Here is a 19,123-nt window from a genome sequence, read left to right as displayed (position 1 = left end):
AAAAAAAAAAAAAAAAAAAAAAAAATATATATATATATATATATATATATATATATATATATATATATATATATATATATATAAAGAGAGAGAGAGAGAGAGAGAGAGAATAAAGCAGACTAAATTGTTGATAACTTCAAGTATTATTACAAAGAGAGAGAGAGCATGGAGGGAGGTTTTCAGAGATATTAAAGAGAGAGAGAGAGAAGGCTGGGATTCCAACTTGTCAGAGAATCATGTATTAAGGACAGAGGTCAGAGAGAGGCCAGTACCTTGTATCCTGTGATTGCTATTTGATGCATGATGTCATTCACGTATTTCACCACACCTAGCATAGCATCCAGTGCATCCTTGATTTCTACACTCCCAATGTCATTGCCAGTGTATTTAAGCATTTCCTGAAAGAAAGAATGAAAAACTAAATAAAAAAGATCATTTCTCTCTCTCTTCTTCTTCTTTTTTTTTTTTTTTTCATTGTTGTTTGGGGGGCCGGATCATCCGAAACAGACAAACACGTAATTAACACTAACTCTCTTTGAAATAAAACTACACCATAGTTTGCTTGTATAAACTATGTAATTTATACTCCTGTACAAAATGACTATCCAGCCTACTACAATCAAAGTCATTAGTGTTAAGAGGCAGTAAATGAGCTTTATTAAAATGTTTATGTCCGGAGATGCATATGATGCCTGTAGGCACATTCACTTCAGCCACCCTCTGGTAAACTGGTGTTTTTTGTTGGGATTTCAATGGACGGCAATTAAAAAACAACAAAAACATTGAAGTGATTTCTGAAACTGTGCAACACTTTTGCTCCCACAGTACTACCTCTGTACATGCATGCAACCTTTTCTACCATTATAATAACAATCTCAGATGAGGCTGCCATTTAGTAAAAAAGTTTGAAAATAGAGACCCAGAACCCTCCCTTTTTCATATCTGCATCAATCTCAAAAATAAAATTTTGCCTCCCAAAAGCCAGAAATCTGTCAATAGAAAAATCTCATCCCTATAAACTTGATAACTAAAAAATAACCAATTTCCCAGATAAATTTCACAGACACAAAAATTAATAAACACACAAAGGCACTAGCATACATGCAACTTACCCAAAAACAAAAATGCTGCCATGTTTTTTAATCTATCTTATAATCACTCTTTTTATGTCCTACACTCTCTCTAGTACACCTCTGGCTATATGAATATATGCCTAAAGAGTCAGTATCAGCGTCTGACACCAGTCAGCAAAATGACTTCTTTAAATCAGCTGTCGTGAGAGACAAAGGACTATCCTAGACCATCTGTGTCCCTTACACATACACATACCAACACGTGATGCACGTCAAGACAGGGTCCATGTGACAGTTACGACCAGGAGAACAGTCCAAACACGCTATAGTCCATGGGTGCATTCAGTACATTTTCTACACAAAAAGTTTCAGACTAAATATAGGAAGTTAGAGGGTTGACTGCATCCAGCGGCCGATGTAATTCTTTACATTATTTAAGATGAAAGTTGTAAAGACTGAAAATCCTGAAAACACTGCTTGCAATTTTACAATGCATTTAGACTACGTAAAAAATGTTCAAAATAAAGACTGAAAATCCTGAAAACTATCACCCATGCTTAAATAAGTGGTCAACAAGATGAGGGGAGGGGAAGGGAGGGGAGAAGGGGGGGAAGCAGGTGACACCAGGTGTGGTGGTTAAATGAGGGATAACAGGTTTTCCTGCTCTATCAACCGAGTTGAATACAATATTACTCTTTATCCTCTAGAGTTAGTCTAAAAACAGTTTTGGTAAAAATAGTTTGGAACACAGCCTGTCTACATGGAACATTCTATTTTTTGTCATCTTTATGAGATGTCCACATCTGTTACAGGACTGGTATGTTTATGCAACAGTTAGTTCATACCTAGACAACAGCTGTTGATTGCACAATTGTCTATTTTTTCCTAGTCTCTAAGAACACACTCAGACAGCGGATTTACAGATCCGCAGATCAAATATGGCCGACCCACTTGAATGCTTGTTGTGAAATCCCTGCAGGGAATCTCTTCGGTGTTTAATTGGGAATTAAACAGCAAGCTTTTCAGTAGGTCGCCATATTTGGTATCTGTTCGTCCACGGTTCTAAATATGCTCTTAAAGACTAGGAACAAAGACACACCCACAGCATGCAGTCACAGCTGTTTTCTTTTTTAACACTGATCATCTGATAAATTATGATTTTTTCTTGTTTGGAAGAAAAGTGTCTCAAGGGCAAAGGTCATCAACTGTTAATTGCAATGGTAAAGAATAATTAATCAAATCTGATCTCCATCTTTACAGGTCCTAAGCTAACTTCAGCCTTTCTGCTTCCCGTTAACATTGGCAATATTGCAATATTACTTTGCAATCAACTGTATCTCTCTCTTTGTCTCACTGAAATAATGAAGATGATAAAGTACTTCAGGACGCAAAGTGCACATCAGCCATGGGGCAGATAAATATTGAATTTAACATGTTTTCTTCCAATATCCATCTATATAGTATCTGTCTGTCTATACTGGTATGTCCCTCTGTATGACAATCAACTTAGCTGGTTTTCAGCTTCAATCTAACACATAATTCTGTAGGTGCTTATATCAAAAGTTCTTTAAAGAAAGTTCTTTAAAAGTTCTTTAAATCAATAAGTAAATTAATGTAAATTTTGTATTATACTAGCTCAACGAATTAATATGAATACCAAACTAAGCCGATGGCTTGATGCATGTGATAAGCCACAAACAAATGAGACAAAAGATATTTTTCACAAGTGAATATGACTAACAAAGGGTCGTAAAACATACAGTTAATGACAAAGTGATGTGCATACTTTAAAGCTAGTGGGAAATGACAGTATCAAAATTCAAAAATACAATTCTGAATATAAAATTTGACAATTATTATCACAGATTCTTCCTGCAAGTTATTTTTTCTGTGATGCAAATCCATTCAAATTTTTGTACAGAAAATAAAACATCACTAGCAGTCAAGTACAGAAGATAAAAAATAAATATTTTAAATGAGAATCACAGAGCACAACCCACTGAACTTTAACCCCACAGAAATTTAAAAAAAAAATAAATATTCAAATAAAATCTTCCCTTCAAATCAAATCAAATCACTGCCTCTTAACTACTTTCAACCGCAGGAAAAAAACTCCCAAAAATCAAATTAATCTGATTTTCCCAAATAGTTTAAATTCATTTTAAATTCATTTACCCGAATACTCTTCAATCCGTAAATGAGTATTTCCACAGTCCGTCGACAGTGAGCTCCTAAGTAGAACGCCATATGTGACATCTGACATACTCCACTTTGGAATTTCGCAATAATCACACCAGACTTCAACAATACTTTAGACCTCTCTAGATATACTTTAGTCCTCAGAAAGTGATCGAGATTCTACAGTAACCATGTGACATTGGATTCATCCACTTTTTAAGTACTGGTAGAACCTACATTGATTCCAATACAATTCCCTTCTCTCATTCTGAACTAGATAACACTGCCTCTAATGTCATCACAGGATTGCAATACGCACACATGTAAATATACATTGCTAGAAGCTAAAGGTGTGTCTAGACAAAACTAAATTGGACAGGAAATTGACTGATGTACCTGGATGGTTTAGGTGTCATCACACAAGACACACATGGACAGGGAACTGGTCTTAATTTTCATAACATCAGTCTTTATGTCAACTTATGTCAATGTGTTATTGAAGGCTTTTAATTAAAATTAGTAATGTACTCATGTATGTATTTAGATCATAGGCAGTGTAAAAATGTTACAGGCATTGTACTGTTCTAATATATATTACAAACTAAAATAATGTTGTCAAACTATAACTTAGCAATTAATATAACAAATACATATTAAAGACCTATAAACGTTCCATGCCTGCAATACAGCGTGCCACGTACATTTTATATGCAGCACACGAACACTCCACTTCCACCAACAGGAAGTTATGGGTTAAGCCACCTCTGATAATGTGTTAATGATAGGCGGATCATTTCAGCAGGCCTTAAGAGTCCTTGAAAATTGTTTTAAAATTTATTTCTGAGATTTGCCATCAAAAAGTGTTGCTAAATTTGATGTGGGTTTTCATGCCTATACTGTTAACCTTATCTTCAATCTAATTTTGAAATGTAATCTCTACTGATTACTTAGAAAATTTTCATGTCTCTGTGTATGTATGTATGTGGACACGGGCCTATATGTATGCACACGTGAAGATTTTAGTCATCTGACCTGTTCAAACTTTTAAAATGTTATAATCCCAAGGGATATTCTGTAGAGTCAGACAAGTTTTTATCTTTATATGCCAGAGGCCCACCATTTCATCTGTATGGCTTGTAAACCAGTTTGATGTTCTCGAGCCAAAAATATTGCAGCTTTTTATTTTTAATGCCAAATCTAAGCCTTGGGCAGGTATATCAAAGTTTACTTAACTGCATATTTCTACTATTGAACTTGAATTTTGTCAAAATGTGAAAAACATAACTTCAGGGAATTTTCTTTTTATCAAATTATCGTTTAAAAATATGGCTACATAATGAAAATTTTAATCCATATGACTTAATCATAAAGAAAAAAATATACCCTCAACATACAGGATATTTCATTTCATGGTACCAATTCATTGTAATTAACATCCAAGTACCTATATATTGGAGTAAAAAAATCTACTGTTATCAAAAGATATGGAAAACTATTCACATTTTACAGATATAAACTTACCCTTAAAAGCAACTGGTATTTGGTAATTCTTTGGACTGGCTTTAACAAGTAAGCGCCCAATGGCAATTTATGGTCCAACCGCCTTTGACATTCCTTCAAAAATACAATTTAATTATTTAGTAATATTTCAAATTTATCTAAAGTAATTACTCATAAATTTCAACCCCCATATTTATCCAATAGGTAGCATTTCATTATTTTAACATCATTAATTCAAACAAAAAATCAGATAAACAACCAAACATATTTAGGAAAATCTTCAACCAAACTCACAGTTTATGACTAGTATTTTAGAAATTATCAAACAACATTGCAAGTTAGTTTTGATCCAATGTAGTGGGAATATTTATTTACAAACCTTGAAGAATGAATTGTGATCGCCCGCCTCTTGCCTCAGCGCTTCTGACCTAGGCTTATTCTGGCAATAGTAGCTGTACATTTGAAACTCTTCTCTCTGTTTTCAAATGTAAAAGATCATTTGATTGGATAATCTGTAGTTGTATATTTCGAATTTCTCTCAATGCATAAAGTTAAAGAGAAAATCTCTACACTCTTGGGCTAAATTTGACAAAATTTGAACTTTAAAAAAAATTCAAACATGTTGTCAAGAAGTATTTTTGAAAGATACAGATATCACAGAAGACAAAATATTGTGATATGGCCAAAGAATCCATCTGACCAGTTTCTCTTAGGAAGTATGGAAGAAACACAATCATTTATTTATTTATTTTTGTTTGAATTCATTCTTGATTTTTGTGGATTTGACATGATGAACAAATCTTAAGGTCAGGAAGAGGGGGATATGTGAAAACTGTCCTTTCTTGAGATAAATACTGACTCCATGACTTACCCTATCTACAAAGCACCTTCCCACCAAACTTGGCGTGTTCTGACAGTTCTCTAGATCCTTGAGAAACTCGCTGTGAATGAAAGAAAAAGCATGTGATCAGAAATCTAAATTATCCAATTTAAACTACATCCTGCCAGCATTTTTAAAAACACAATTTTACCCTCTGACATAATTGAGCACGAATATTGCAAATAACACAATTTCAAAATTGTTATCATTTAAATTACATTTTATCAATATTGAGAAAATAAATTGGCCTTTTAAGTAAATAAAGAATTGTTAACAGGAGTAATCATGATTTTGAAAGGTGCATTTTGAAAAGAAAGTATCAAATAATATAAAAACCTACTTGATAAGATAACAATACATCTACATCTGTAAGCTGAAAATTTTCAATTATTCTAAAATGTTTATGGACCACCTACTCATGATGAAATGTATAAATATCTTCAATGTTTCCAAATATTTCCCTCTTCTTTCCCTTGATGTGTGCTGGGATAAGATGCTGCATCTCTGGATCATCCATCAGTTTAGCATAACCCTACAATAATAATAATAATAATAATAATAATAATAATAATAATAATAATATTATTATTATTATTATTATTATTATTATTATTATTAAAGCATTTAGAGAGCACTTCAAGAATGATAAACAAAGGCAATAAATTCCTTTAAAAGTACTTGAGACCTGCATTCAAATGCAATCAATTCTCTGCCCACTAAATAACTGTCTATCCCAAAGGTTGTTTAATATATCTTGTTCACTGACAGAAAACCCATGCTGTTCAAAACATGCTGTTTTTGTTGAGACAACACAATCACAACCAACACATTCACTGCCTGTGTAGTATTTAAAAGATCACATTCATTATATGTGTATAATTTTCATACAGGTCACTTACATCAATGATACTTTTGAGTTCCTTCACATATATCCTTTCTGTCTCTATTAATTCCTTCATCACATGACTGAAAATATATGATGAGACAATAATTCACATTTTTCTTGAAAATATTTTTTTTCTAAACAAAAATATTTTTCTAAAAGTTGTATTTTTTTCTTTTCAATAGTAACTGAAACACCTTACACAAACACACCCACTCTTAAACAAACACTTAATCCTTCAGTGTTGTAACTTAAGAATCACAATTCTGTTTATGCATTGATTTAAACAATACAATTAGGGCTACACTTTACCTCCATAATTTGCATCAACCCCAACAGCACTCTAGCTGAATCTGATTTGACATACACACACACACACACACACGCACGCACACGCACACACACACAAACACACACACAAGCACAAACTGCCAGACTGATTGAAAATGTTTTAACTCTGCTGCCTTGAAGAGAACCCACTTATCAACTTACCCCCTCTTTGCGTGAAGTGTATCCAGATCCGCCAGCGGACTGACTGGAGGGGTCGTCTTGTTTACTCCACCACTCTGCTGCCCTCTGTGAAGACTTTCACTTTCACTTTCCAGTGATGAGCTACTTTCATTGCCATCTTGTCTGACTAGTTCTATTTTTGTCTGAATAAATAAATAAATAAATAAATAAATAAATAAATAAATAAATAAATAAATAAAAATTAAGAAATATCAAGAGGAAAAATATTTTTAATATAAAATGACACAGATAAGCCTGTATTTATTTACCACAGTCACCTGGTACAACTATTACACAATAGAAAAATATTATTTGCAACAGTTAGGAATAGTACATGGCATTAAAAAGCCCAAGTATAGTGACAAATAAAAAATGTTTAACTATCCCATTCACTTACCCTGAGGTGAGTTCCTCCATTTTTCTTAATTTCTCCATTTCTCTTCCTTTTGTGATGGAGATCTTCTGTTGACACTGAGCTACGTAATGGCACGGCTTCTTTCTTTTCCTGTGAAAATAAAGATAAAACTTGAAGGACTATTGCTTTTACAGACTGTGAAATGTATAAAACTAAAATTATTTAACAAATCTAATAGTTTTACAGACTATAAGTTGTGTAATAAAACCTCAAAGTTTATCCTATGACAGTGGAGTGTTTGGAACTGCAGTGACAAAACACACTTTCTCAACTTCTATATTCTTTCTCTAACATTTAGTCAGACAATTTCTCGGTTTAACTTAGAACTGATGTGAACACAGCCTGACACTCACACGAACCAGATGCACTCTGGGACCAGGATGGGAGATGGTCCTCCTCCTCATCATTGTGTTCTGCTTTGTCTGTTTTTGATAGAATGTACTCTTATGTCTTAATTATGGCTACAGATACGATTCCATACCAGGTGGGCAAAGTCAAGTCACTCACCACACTCAGTAAATTCAAACTAAACAGCAAAACTTATATTAAGGACTGCATTGCAAATGAATTTTTAAGTATTTTCCACTTGAGAAAATGTATTCTCTTTCAACAATTTCTTCAAGAATAAAAATGTTTTCTGGACATTTTTCTTTTGTTCTAAAAAGTCTTTCTTTTTTAAGAATAAATACGAAAGTTTGCTTTCCCTAACTCCTTGTTGTGTACACACAAAATATTTTATAATATATATTATACATTAAAGTAGCTATAGGCACTTAGCTTATGGCAAACAAAAGTGTAAATATAAGCAAACATAAATCATCTACAAATATACACAGACAGCTAAAAGATTTGCCAGATAAGAAGTCAACTCCAATTTCAGATGGAATAACAAATTCGTCCTTGGTGTAAAGGGTTTAATAACAATATGCTTCTCAAAATGCAGAAAAGTCCCTAATAAGGTATATAAATGTACTCAAATAGTCAATGTCAACATCTCAGTCACGTCCGTCTTGCATCCCTTAGCCTTTCTCACAGGAACATTTTAATAGAGTTATATTCCACAGATCTGTTCAGCTCTTTTAACTTTTTCTTCTCTTCGTTGTGATCAAAATAAACTATGGTTCATGTACTAATTTTACCACCTGATGAATGTGATGCTGTCTTATATAGGCAAATCTTCCTATTACAGATCTCTAAAAAACGTTTGTAAAAGGAATCCAAATTAATCCTTGTACTTATCCAACTCCATAGTGAATTCTTCTACCAAGATGTCCAAACGCTAGTAGATGTCCAAACGTAATTAAACCAGTCTGGTTTACAAAGTCACTGAGTGAATACCATAATTTTATACAGCTAGTTTATAAACAGTAGTCCAATTCGATACCGTTTTTATTAAAACTGTATTTAGACTAATTCAAACAAGAAGAAAGCTCAATTGATAACTACTGTCTGCATCATTATGAAGATCTCTGCTATCTGTCAGAAAATGCATTGAGCTGACTGGATGACTGCAATCGAGATGTCTACTCCCTAGGGTTAGTCTAATTATAGTCTCAGTCAAAACAGTGCAGGACGCACCCTATAACTTCAACCAGAAATAAAAAAAAAAAATTCACGTGATTTTATTTATATTTCTTGTATGCAGTCATCTGATACCACTAGCCCTTTCACTTCCAAGGGGAACTAAATGTAAAGGAAACCCAATATCAAACTGAGAATGTTGAACTCATTTGATCAAATCAATCCATTAGCCAGTGGGACAGTATTCTTTTCAATCGGTACAAACCTACCCCAAACAGGTCCAGACATAAACATGTTGACGACAGCCGAGAGTTTTGTTTTCTTGTATCACACTAAAAGTGCCCTATTCTGTCCATTTTTACAACTTTCAGACCAAAATGAAACTTAATATCAAACTGGGAATTTTATCTTCAAGGTGAAAATCCCAACAACAAAAGACGCAGATTTAACAGTGACCAAGTCCATTGAGCCAAACACATTATGTTAACATTGGTTTAAGTCGGCAGTCTTTCCGTCCATTAAAATATTTACTACATTAAGTGGGGTCAGCTTTTAAGTTAATATCATTAGGTCTTCATTTGTGTACACAAGGAATGAAGGGTATACAGGTGGTTTAGGGTACTAATAATGCCATTTAATGTTTCCTCCCTTTTTTTTTGTATTTGGACAAGTCCCAGAAGCATATTTGTACGTAAGAACTTAATGATTTTCAGCCTTTTTTTTCTGCACAATTGATATGAATGTGCAGACATTTTTTTTTTTTTTTTTTTTGGGGGGGGGGGGGGGGGGGGGGGGGGAGAAGAGAGGGAGGTCTTTCTCAAACCTCATCCCTTGATCCAAATTCCCTGGAGTAATTTTGTTCCTTGATATCCTTGATACCCTAGTACTTGAAAATAGAAATTTTCGAACAGGAAAAAAAAACAAAAAAAAACCCCTCAAGATTTCAAAATAACAATAAAAGACAATACACACATGAACCCAAAAATGCTCCCCCACCTCCTTCGGGTCCCTCTCTCTCTCTCTCTCTCTCTCTCTCTCTCTCTCTACATCTCTCACTAGTCATTTTGTGTGTGGTTGTATTAATCATCTGTTGATTGCTTAACTCTCAAATAAATCTTGGTGCAGTAAATGTTTTTTATTTTTTATTATTTTTTTTTTACACTGGTGTCATACAAAATATTCACACACTCACCGGTGGCGTCAACTGTTGAGGTGGTGACCTTGAGTTGACCTTGACCTTCTTCAAGTTCTCCAGTCTCTTCTTGCACATGTCCTGTATGTCTTCAATACGCTTGAGACCTTCCTGGACTGCATTCTGGGAAATGAAAAAATTATTGTGCCAAATGTATCCTAAATGATTAAATATTTTTTGGAAACCAAGGTAAAAAACATCTCTCTCAAAATTTATTGTCATTATCAGCTAGCAATTATGAATAAATATACACCAGTAGCTGTATTAATGTATACGGTTCCTATACCTGAAATAGTATTCTAAGCAAGCAATGAACATATATAGATAAGGTTTTTTTTTCCGTTAAACCAAAATCAAAGCTAGCACAACCTGATAGCTAAAATAGCAGGGTTGGGTTGGCATATATAATGGACAACTCTGCTCTCTCTGTTCTGAAAATTTTCGGTATATAACTAGTTGTACAATTAGTGAAAACATATATGAATTAAAATAAAACAAAATAAAAGGGAAATATATTATATGATCAACAATGAATGAAATAAAGAATTTCAAGTTGAAGATATGAGAAATCTGTGCTATCTATCATATTAAACAATATTCTTAGACCCTAAACTGTGCTTAAGAGGTTAACCACAAACCAGAATACAAATCACTGCCATTATTTTTTAAGTTGAATAACATTAAGTCAATTATATCTTAACTTAGGTGAAATACACATCTAGTAATTGAAGGTCTGGGCTTATAAAAAGGCCATGATTGTAATGATAGAGGATGTCTTAACTTAAAAAATACAGCACTGGGTCATGTAAAGCACTTGTTTTTTTAGGTATTATAAGGTACTGCTATACAACTGCCAATTCAGTTAAATCTTAAGGTAAATTTCGCAGAATTATTTATATCTGAACAAATTATGTGACAAGTAGGGAAATAAAACCTTGTTAGGTATTTGATGGCTTTCTCTTCCAAAATGGGGAACATGATTATCATACAAGATCCTGTTTGTGTCTTTTAAAGATTTCATTTAATGCTGCAAATTTATCTGTTTTTAACTGTAATGATCTTTATAATATATTATAAAATGACTTGAAGATTGTCATATTCAGATGATCAAGATTATGGAGAAAATAGTCTCATAACATTTTTAGCATTTTTTGTCTTAACATTCCATAACTTATAGCTACTTTTTAAAATGCGTGAAAAAATTATAACTATCCATAAAACAAATGACCATGTGCACAATTTTGATTATGTGCCACTTAATGTAATAAATATATTTCATAAATATCAATTTTTTTTTTTTTTTTTGGGGGGGGGGGGGGGGGGAGGCTTAAACACCTTACCTTTATTTCTGGCGTGAGCACACTTTCAAAAGTCTGCCTGAACTCCCGTGGGTTGTTCAAGTTCAACTGCTTCGACAACTGGAGATAGCCACTGATTTCTTTGATGGCCACATCAACGCCATCTGGTGTCATGTCCTGCATTGCCAGCAGGTCTACGCCTCTGGTGCACCATTTGTTGGCCTGGAAAATATTAAATATTTCTCACCAGTTACTTGCATCTCAAAGCAATGCTGATCTATGGAGTATACAGCAGTAATGGCATAACATCCAAATTATGTTTCTGAGCAGATAATAAGAACTAACTATTAACTGCCAGTAAAAGAAAGGGGGAAAACTGACAGCAACTGGAGACATACAGATATTCCAGATTAGCTATTTAAATTTCTATAGGTTTATTAATATATTTTTCATCATTTTGACAGTTACTAAAAAGAAGTCCAAGGAGACCCTTGCTAAAAGTGACTTCTATTAATTTCAATCCATTACCGACTTCAGCACACCAACCTTTTCCAGTCTATCATACAGATCTCTCTTCTTTCTCAGGAGTTCATTTCTTTGGCGAACAACTTCTTTGTACTGAAGACAAATTCTCTGCAGCTCCAAACACTTGGGGCGAATACTATCCACAGCGTAATGCTGGTCCTCTATCAACGCCTCACCCTCCATTCGGAGCTGTTCTGCCCTGTGGATATCATTCTGGAAGAAAGCAGCAATAATGTCAAATGTACAGACATATAGAAGAAAATGATGACAGAGCATAAAATGATACTACCTAGTGTTCAATGGCATTACTTCATCACCACCAATTTTCAATTATGTACTAGTACAACAATAACTTTGGACATTCAGAAATAATTTGATTTTTGAGTGTAGATCTAGTGCCTCCCTAGCTGAGTTTTGAGATAAGAACTTTCAGAAATACAAACAATCCCATCTCTACAGTCAAATTAGATCACCAACTGTGCCAATTTTTATTAATAATATTATAAACTTACGCTAAATTCAATAAATCTAATTCTAAATAATTATAACTGAGAAGTAGTAATATAATACTTCAGTTGTACACAAGAGTAATTTGACATAACTGCTTTGTGTTAACAGCATCTTTTACAGCTTAAAGTTTCTTTGTTTTATTGCGTGCATGTGTGTGTTTGTGCGTGCATGCATACATGCACATGAGGATATGTGCCTGAATGTTTCAGTCAACATCTCTCAAAATCTTATTTCCTTCATGAAAAAGATCCATACCTTTGTATTTTCCTCAAAATCTTTCATATCTGTGATATGGTTCTCTATTTTCAACAAGGAGTTTTCTGTTTCTAAGGCTTCTTCTTTTAATTTCTCAAGATGTCTTTCTACAACATACTGCAGCTGGAAAGAGAAAAATTCACAAAATGTCAAAATGAATGTCTTTTATTGAATTCAATGTTTCTTATAGCATATTGCCTACAGGGGACGCCATACTTACTTGTGTTTGAAGGTAAGTGTTGTTGAAATCAAAGAGAATTGACTCCTACCTGTCTGAATTCATCTTCAAACTTCCTCAGCTGCATACACTGCTGAAGTTTCTTATGGTGCTGGTCCCAAAACTTGTCAAAGGCTTTCTCTGTCTCTTCCAACTGTACAAGAAGTCTGCAAGAAAATGAAATGAAATATGTCATGAAACTTTCTTTTTTCTTTTAAATATGTTCTACTTTGACAGCAAAAAACAAGGTTTCATAAAATATATTTCTTTCATACTTGTCACCAAATCAAGCTTTTTTACTCCATCTTTTCTTTTATCTACATGATCTCGGCTTTTCATCCATTCACTCTATACCATTCACAAACCTTGACACCAAACATTAAAACTGTCAATTAACTGAATAAAGATGAACAAATTAATTAATACATGATATTTTCGTTGTGGTGCACCAAAGCATAAACTGCTCTTCTTTTTTCTAAATCATGGTTCTACATTTTACTCTGCCTGTAATTTCCCATCTTTTCTCACAGTGTGTGTGGCCAAGGTTAAGAGAAAGTCCAAACTTAACCACAGAATGATCCTATCTGCTGAAATTGCACATTTAGTAGGTATTTATAGAGTTATGGTTTTCCTCATGCTATATTTATGAAATAAATAACTCTGAAATTGTATACAATTTGCTTACTAAAATTGTTTAATTTTAGGGGAAAGCTCTCTCTCTTTCCCTCTCTCGGTCTTTTACTCTTTTTTAGACTATGTCTCTTACTCTCTCTTAGACTTTCTCTTTCTCTCTCCTCAAATTTATAGCTGCATGGACACTGTAGAAAAAAAAACAGCTTAGAGAGATACAGTGACCACTGCACCATGAAGGTTATTTGCCTACAAAAATGTCCTTTACACCTGCCATGTATATGAAAAATAACTAAAAACTGTAACAAAAATTTCTCTAAAAATAATAAAATAGTAAAATGCAATATTTTCAAGGAAAAAATATAAACTTACGAACACATGCTTCCTGGCTAAAATTTTAGAAAAAATAACTAATAACTAAAATGCACTTCTTTTTGAGAAAGTTAATCGATTAAATTTATTGAAATTCAATGAGAAGTTTCACAAATTTTAAACACCTTAAATATTCCTGTATTTCATTTTTCCAGGATTAAGTTTTTTAATCTAATGTGCAGACTGAGCTCAAGGGTTATATTAACAACTTAAAATAAACTTTTTTTCTAGAAATTTGTAAAAAATAAATTAATTTTTATTCCAAAAATGTGAATAACTATATGTATACCTCACACACTGCTTCTCAACTTAAGACTTCCATGGAGATTTATGTTTAAAAAATTCACATTGTCTCTATCATGGGTTTAGTATCACATCTGTCTCTTAATTTCACTGCATGACTATGTAATTTTATCACGAGAATTCAAGCCAAAGTACCATCAGACTATAGCTAGTAACTTCACACAAATATATACAACAGAATAATTATAAAAAAAAATTTAAAAAAACATTTCTTACACAAATATTTTCAAAATCCAGAACCATTAACACATGTAACTTTTTAGCAGCTTTGTGCTGATAAAGGTTTGGTGAGGATACAAGCACCTGTTGCCTTATTTTAAGCTTGAAGCCATTAGAAATGCATACACAATGGGTCCCACATTCAAGAAATAAACTACAAACTGCCAAAGAGAAATCTGTACCAAATACAAGAGTAAGTCACTAATCTACACTAACTTTGAGTTAAAAATTTAGTAGCATTCAGCCGATACAGATCACACTTATTTTAACAAAATAAAACCAACATAAAAACCCCTACCATTCCGCCACTCCCCAAGGCCGCCAAAACGGAAAAGGCATCCACGAGGCCCAGCGACAACATGGCCACTTCAACCACGAGTTATTGTTTTCCCATGGCAATGGCCCTACCATAATCACCTCCCTGATATGAAAATGATTTTACTCCAAGCCTTTGGAATTAAGCTTAATGGCAATTTGCAACCTTCTTCACGGTGCTATACAATTTAGCATGCGAGGAGTGATGTCAGGTGATGCGGTACGTGATAAAGGGGGAGAGCAGCTTGTGTGGTGCTGATGTACCCTCTTGTACAGAGGTCTCTTACTCTCCATTTTGGCATTTTTTTCTTCTATTTCTTTTTTCTCAATTATACATAAATTATCTAACAGGCAAAGGAAGATGCAATGCTATGGCATACAAAGTAAAAAGTTGAGTACTGTTGTAAGGTCATTTTCAGTCACTTTACGATGCGTTTATCCCTTCCCTTTTTGTCATCATTATGATACAAAAAAGATGCATCAGCTTTTCAAAGGAAAAGTTTTTGAAGTTAAACCACCAATATATTACGACAACAAGAAAAAAATTATTTGCTTGGTTTCAAAACTGTTTGCTCAAGATGGCAAAAGCCAGAGGCACCCTGATGAGTGAAACAACCGACTCCGAAATTGTCACCTTAAAATATATGAACTAAACCCAGCAATTATTGAGGTGGGGTGGGTAGATATAGCCCAAAGGTGCACACACTATTAAAGGTCTGAAGATGTAATGTCCGAATAGCACATAAATAAATGTCACCTCCGGTTAATTTCACATGGAGATAAAAACATGAGATTCCGGCCTTAAGTCCTTAGTGCATACTTTAGCACAAATTTTATAATGCCCTATATAACAAGGCTATTTACTGAAATTGCCTTAGGAAAATATGAAAGAAAATCCTCTCTCTTCTGTGATATATGTCTGTTATTCAACATTTCACACATAATTTAGCAACCACTTAACTTTTTTCTTAAATAAATAATTAAATAAATAAAATAATAATAATAAAATAAAAAAACAAAACGAGAGAGAGAAAGAGGAAAATTTAACCTATCTTTGGTACAATATTCAAAACACAAAACCTTCTTCATGCATGACTGATTACCTGTATGATTATATTTTGGTCATGACAAGTAATAGTTAAGTACTTAAATCAATTATTTCAGATCACCATTTTGATTACATGGTCCATCTGTTAATTGTAAAATCACAAAAACTCATTTTGATTTGGCACAAATAAAAGTGGCCAAATATCAGTCAACTTATATATCACGTTTGTCATTTGATCTTGTTAACTGAGCCTAAATATACTATATGGGAGATATAGACTGAGGCTTTTAGCAAGGCAGATGCATTTCAAATTCAATATCAATTCTAATCATTACAATATAGATGTATTCTGATGACTATTATATAATAATTCGAGGCATTCTGCATGTTTAAATGAAGTTATAGTAAATCCTTACATATATCAATTTACATCATTTCAACACCTCAGCCGATGCTAATGCCATCATTGTAAATAAAACAGTCAAGGTTGTTATAATTGAAGTTTTTTTTTCCAGATAATTACCCTTCCTGGGGTCATACATGAACAAATTGGTCCTTATCCTCTTCTGTTTTACCATTTACCACTGGGATTTTTTCCAGCTAAATTCCCCCCTGAGTGTAATTTTCTTTCTATTCTTTCTATTGCCAGTTACCTCCCCTGCTGGTGCCCATTTCTACTACATGGTGAAGTTTCTTATATAAGGACACGAGCAAGGAATCCGATGCCTGCCAGAAGGGTTTTGTACTGATACCACATGAGGCTACCACCAAATCACATGACAACAAAGTACTGTAACTGTTACAGTAGAGTAAGGTGTCATATTCTGATGAGTTCAAAACAGTTTTTAACTAACATATCATTACAAAACCAAAAAATATATCACCAGCTTTAAGTTACTGTGGTAACATGCACATTAATATATAGATGCATTGCATACATTAAATTGTCACACTGAAAGTAAGGGGGATCCACTCCCAATCCTATCTCTCTTTCTCAGAACAAAAAAAAAAAGATGAAAATTGACATTACCCTGATATCCTGCATAATCTTTTATAGATTTCTTTGAGTTCTAACAATAAAACTGGCTTCACTTTTCAATTTTTCAAATAATTTTATGCTGCAGTATGTTTTACCACATTCTATAATATGTAATATGGGAACCCTAGTCAAGCTAGAGTAACAGGTACATTTGTAACTTAAAAATTATAAATAACATTCTAAAGCCTAAAATATTTGAACGTCATCTCCTCACAGAAAATACTTTGCATAACTACAGAAATATATGTTCACCATTTCCATATTTGAAGGGTAGATCTTGACTAATATTTCCCACTTTTACCCACCTTATGCAAGTATTCATGAAAAATCTAAGCTGCATTCAAAATAATACAAATCCACCAATCACTAAACATACTACTTACAGTTATGATGTGAATCCTTGTCTAGTTTAACCTAACTCTAATTATATCATATCTTAAGCCTTCTTCTTGGACAGCATATCTAACTAAATCTAGGCAAGCACACCTCAATCTGCTGGCACTGCAGTGTAACAGGACATATACTAACTGCTTTCAGAAACAGAACCACAACAACAAAAATCTTTTAACCCATTGCAAATATTCAAACCATAATCCACAGTATATACAATTTCATTCAGTATATAGTACCAACCTTCATTTTTCCCCATTATCCAGCTTTTCAAATGCATGTTCACTCCATTGCTACATATCGGCTATTCTAACTTGCTACTATTATAGGCCACTGTGGTCATTAAGTTGAGTACACTCCAGGCACATTCACAGTCTAGCTAAGTTGACTTTACTTAGGTGCCTTGATGGCCTGTAAGCCTGTATGATCACAATGCCTAATCATAATAAGCCAATCTAATCCATCTGCTGTCCCACACACACTCCTAGTCACTGAGATGAAAAAATGGTCACATCATGTCATCACAAGATCCGTTGAGGTTGTGCAGTCCTTACTAAAGGCCACGCAGCTAGACTGCAAACACGTCTCAGAACATGTGTATTCTGCTTACAGATACAACACATGAAAGATAATGCGGGCCTTGAAGTAAATAATTGATAACTATAGCATTATCTGACTCATCAATCCATCACCTGATCAATATTTATCAAATCCACATCTACAGCTGTTATTCCACAGTCAAATGCAAAAGATCTACCAATTCCCATTTTTTACAATATTTTTAATGCATAAGATGAATTATTTAGTCTCACTTTGTTTTTGATACAACTGTAACGTTACCATTTATAGCATAGGGAAACTTATGACTATTAAAGGTAAAAAGGAGTCAATGTTTCATATTAGGCTCAATTAAATGTGAAAGATTTAGATAGATATTGTTAATGGAATTAAAGAAAGTCCCAAGATGCCTCGATATAATATGAGAATAATTATAATTATTATACACTAGGCACATCAAGGCACTCAAGAAAGCTATATTATTCAGCATCAAACTTTAGCTATTAGTAAGTGTTTTTATATACCAGCATTCATGGCCCCCAAAGGTGAAAACCTCTCACAACCACCAAGTCATATTCATGAATGCTTAAAAACTCTTACATAAAGCAGACACGTGCCAAGACACGTGTATGGTACAAACACATGTATACGCACACGACTGTACGCATGCATCCATAATTCCTTGCCTTGAGTTATATTCTCTACTGCACTCATATCAATTTAAAACTTAGTTTCTTTGCTATCTTTCACATATTAATACACTGACTTCTTATAATTAACAAATGTCACATGTGTATCCCACTCTCAATCATATTCATAAAATACCTAACATGCAAATATACATAATGTGCGTAATACGTATGTATGTGACAGTACATACCATTTAATACACGCACACATATGCGCACACGCACACACACACACACAATGCAATAAATTACCTTTCCACTGCAGTCACATGCACTACTTTTGACACACTTAGCACCATTTCCGCCTGTCCACTTTCCAGCTCTGGCTCACGAATACAACTGAGCAACGTTTCTCCGTGCTCTACGACGCTTTTCAACTCCTCCTTCACCTCCATACGCTCTAGGCCGTGATCTCGGAGAAGGGCCTCTGTCCCCGCGACATCATTGGGGAGCTCAGTTTCGCTGAGGCGTTCTGTGCATTGCTGTAGCTGACCTGAGACATGGTGGGTGTTAGCAGAGAATTTTTCTATGGCCTGGAAAATTAGCAAAATATGCAGGATATACCACAAACATAAGGGTGTATTCCCACAGATTTAGATCGAT

At 33.9% G+C, this 19,123-nt stretch overlaps 1 protein-coding gene across 5 annotated transcripts in view; it reads right to left on the bottom strand.

Moving 5' to 3' along the window:
* LOC106168084 (guanine nucleotide exchange factor DBS) overlaps positions 1-19,123 on the bottom strand; it is a 53,519-nt gene that overhangs the window by 6,285 nt on the left and 28,111 nt on the right. For all 5 annotated transcript variants that reach the window (XM_086998244.1, XM_086998245.1, XM_086998241.1 and 2 more), the window contains 14 exons: positions 18,773-19,053; positions 13,010-13,124; positions 12,741-12,863; positions 11,997-12,188; positions 11,493-11,672; positions 10,153-10,275; positions 7,422-7,529; positions 7,007-7,167; positions 6,531-6,597; positions 6,048-6,163; positions 5,623-5,692; positions 5,131-5,226; positions 4,773-4,865; positions 273-398 (listed from right to left, as the gene is read on the bottom strand). In XM_086998244.1, coding sequence (XP_086854370.1) covers positions 273-398; positions 4,773-4,865; positions 5,131-5,226; positions 5,623-5,692; positions 6,048-6,163; positions 6,531-6,597; positions 7,007-7,167; positions 7,422-7,529; positions 10,153-10,275; positions 11,493-11,672; positions 11,997-12,188; positions 12,741-12,863; positions 13,010-13,124; positions 18,773-19,053 — 1,851 coding nt within the window. The remainder of the gene's footprint in view (positions 1-272; positions 399-4,772; positions 4,866-5,130; positions 5,227-5,622; positions 5,693-6,047; positions 6,164-6,530; positions 6,598-7,006; positions 7,168-7,421; positions 7,530-10,152; positions 10,276-11,492; positions 11,673-11,996; positions 12,189-12,740; positions 12,864-13,009; positions 13,125-18,772; positions 19,054-19,123) is intronic.

This window comes from Lingula anatina, chromosome 10, assembly GCF_051362555.1.
Source record: "Lingula anatina isolate TDL-2025a chromosome 10, LinAna3.0, whole genome shotgun sequence".
Taxonomy (NCBI): Eukaryota; Metazoa; Brachiopoda; class Lingulata; order Lingulida; family Lingulidae; genus Lingula; species Lingula anatina.
The sequence above is the reverse complement of the archived record's forward strand: the minus strand, read 5'-3'. Positions and strand labels throughout refer to the sequence as shown.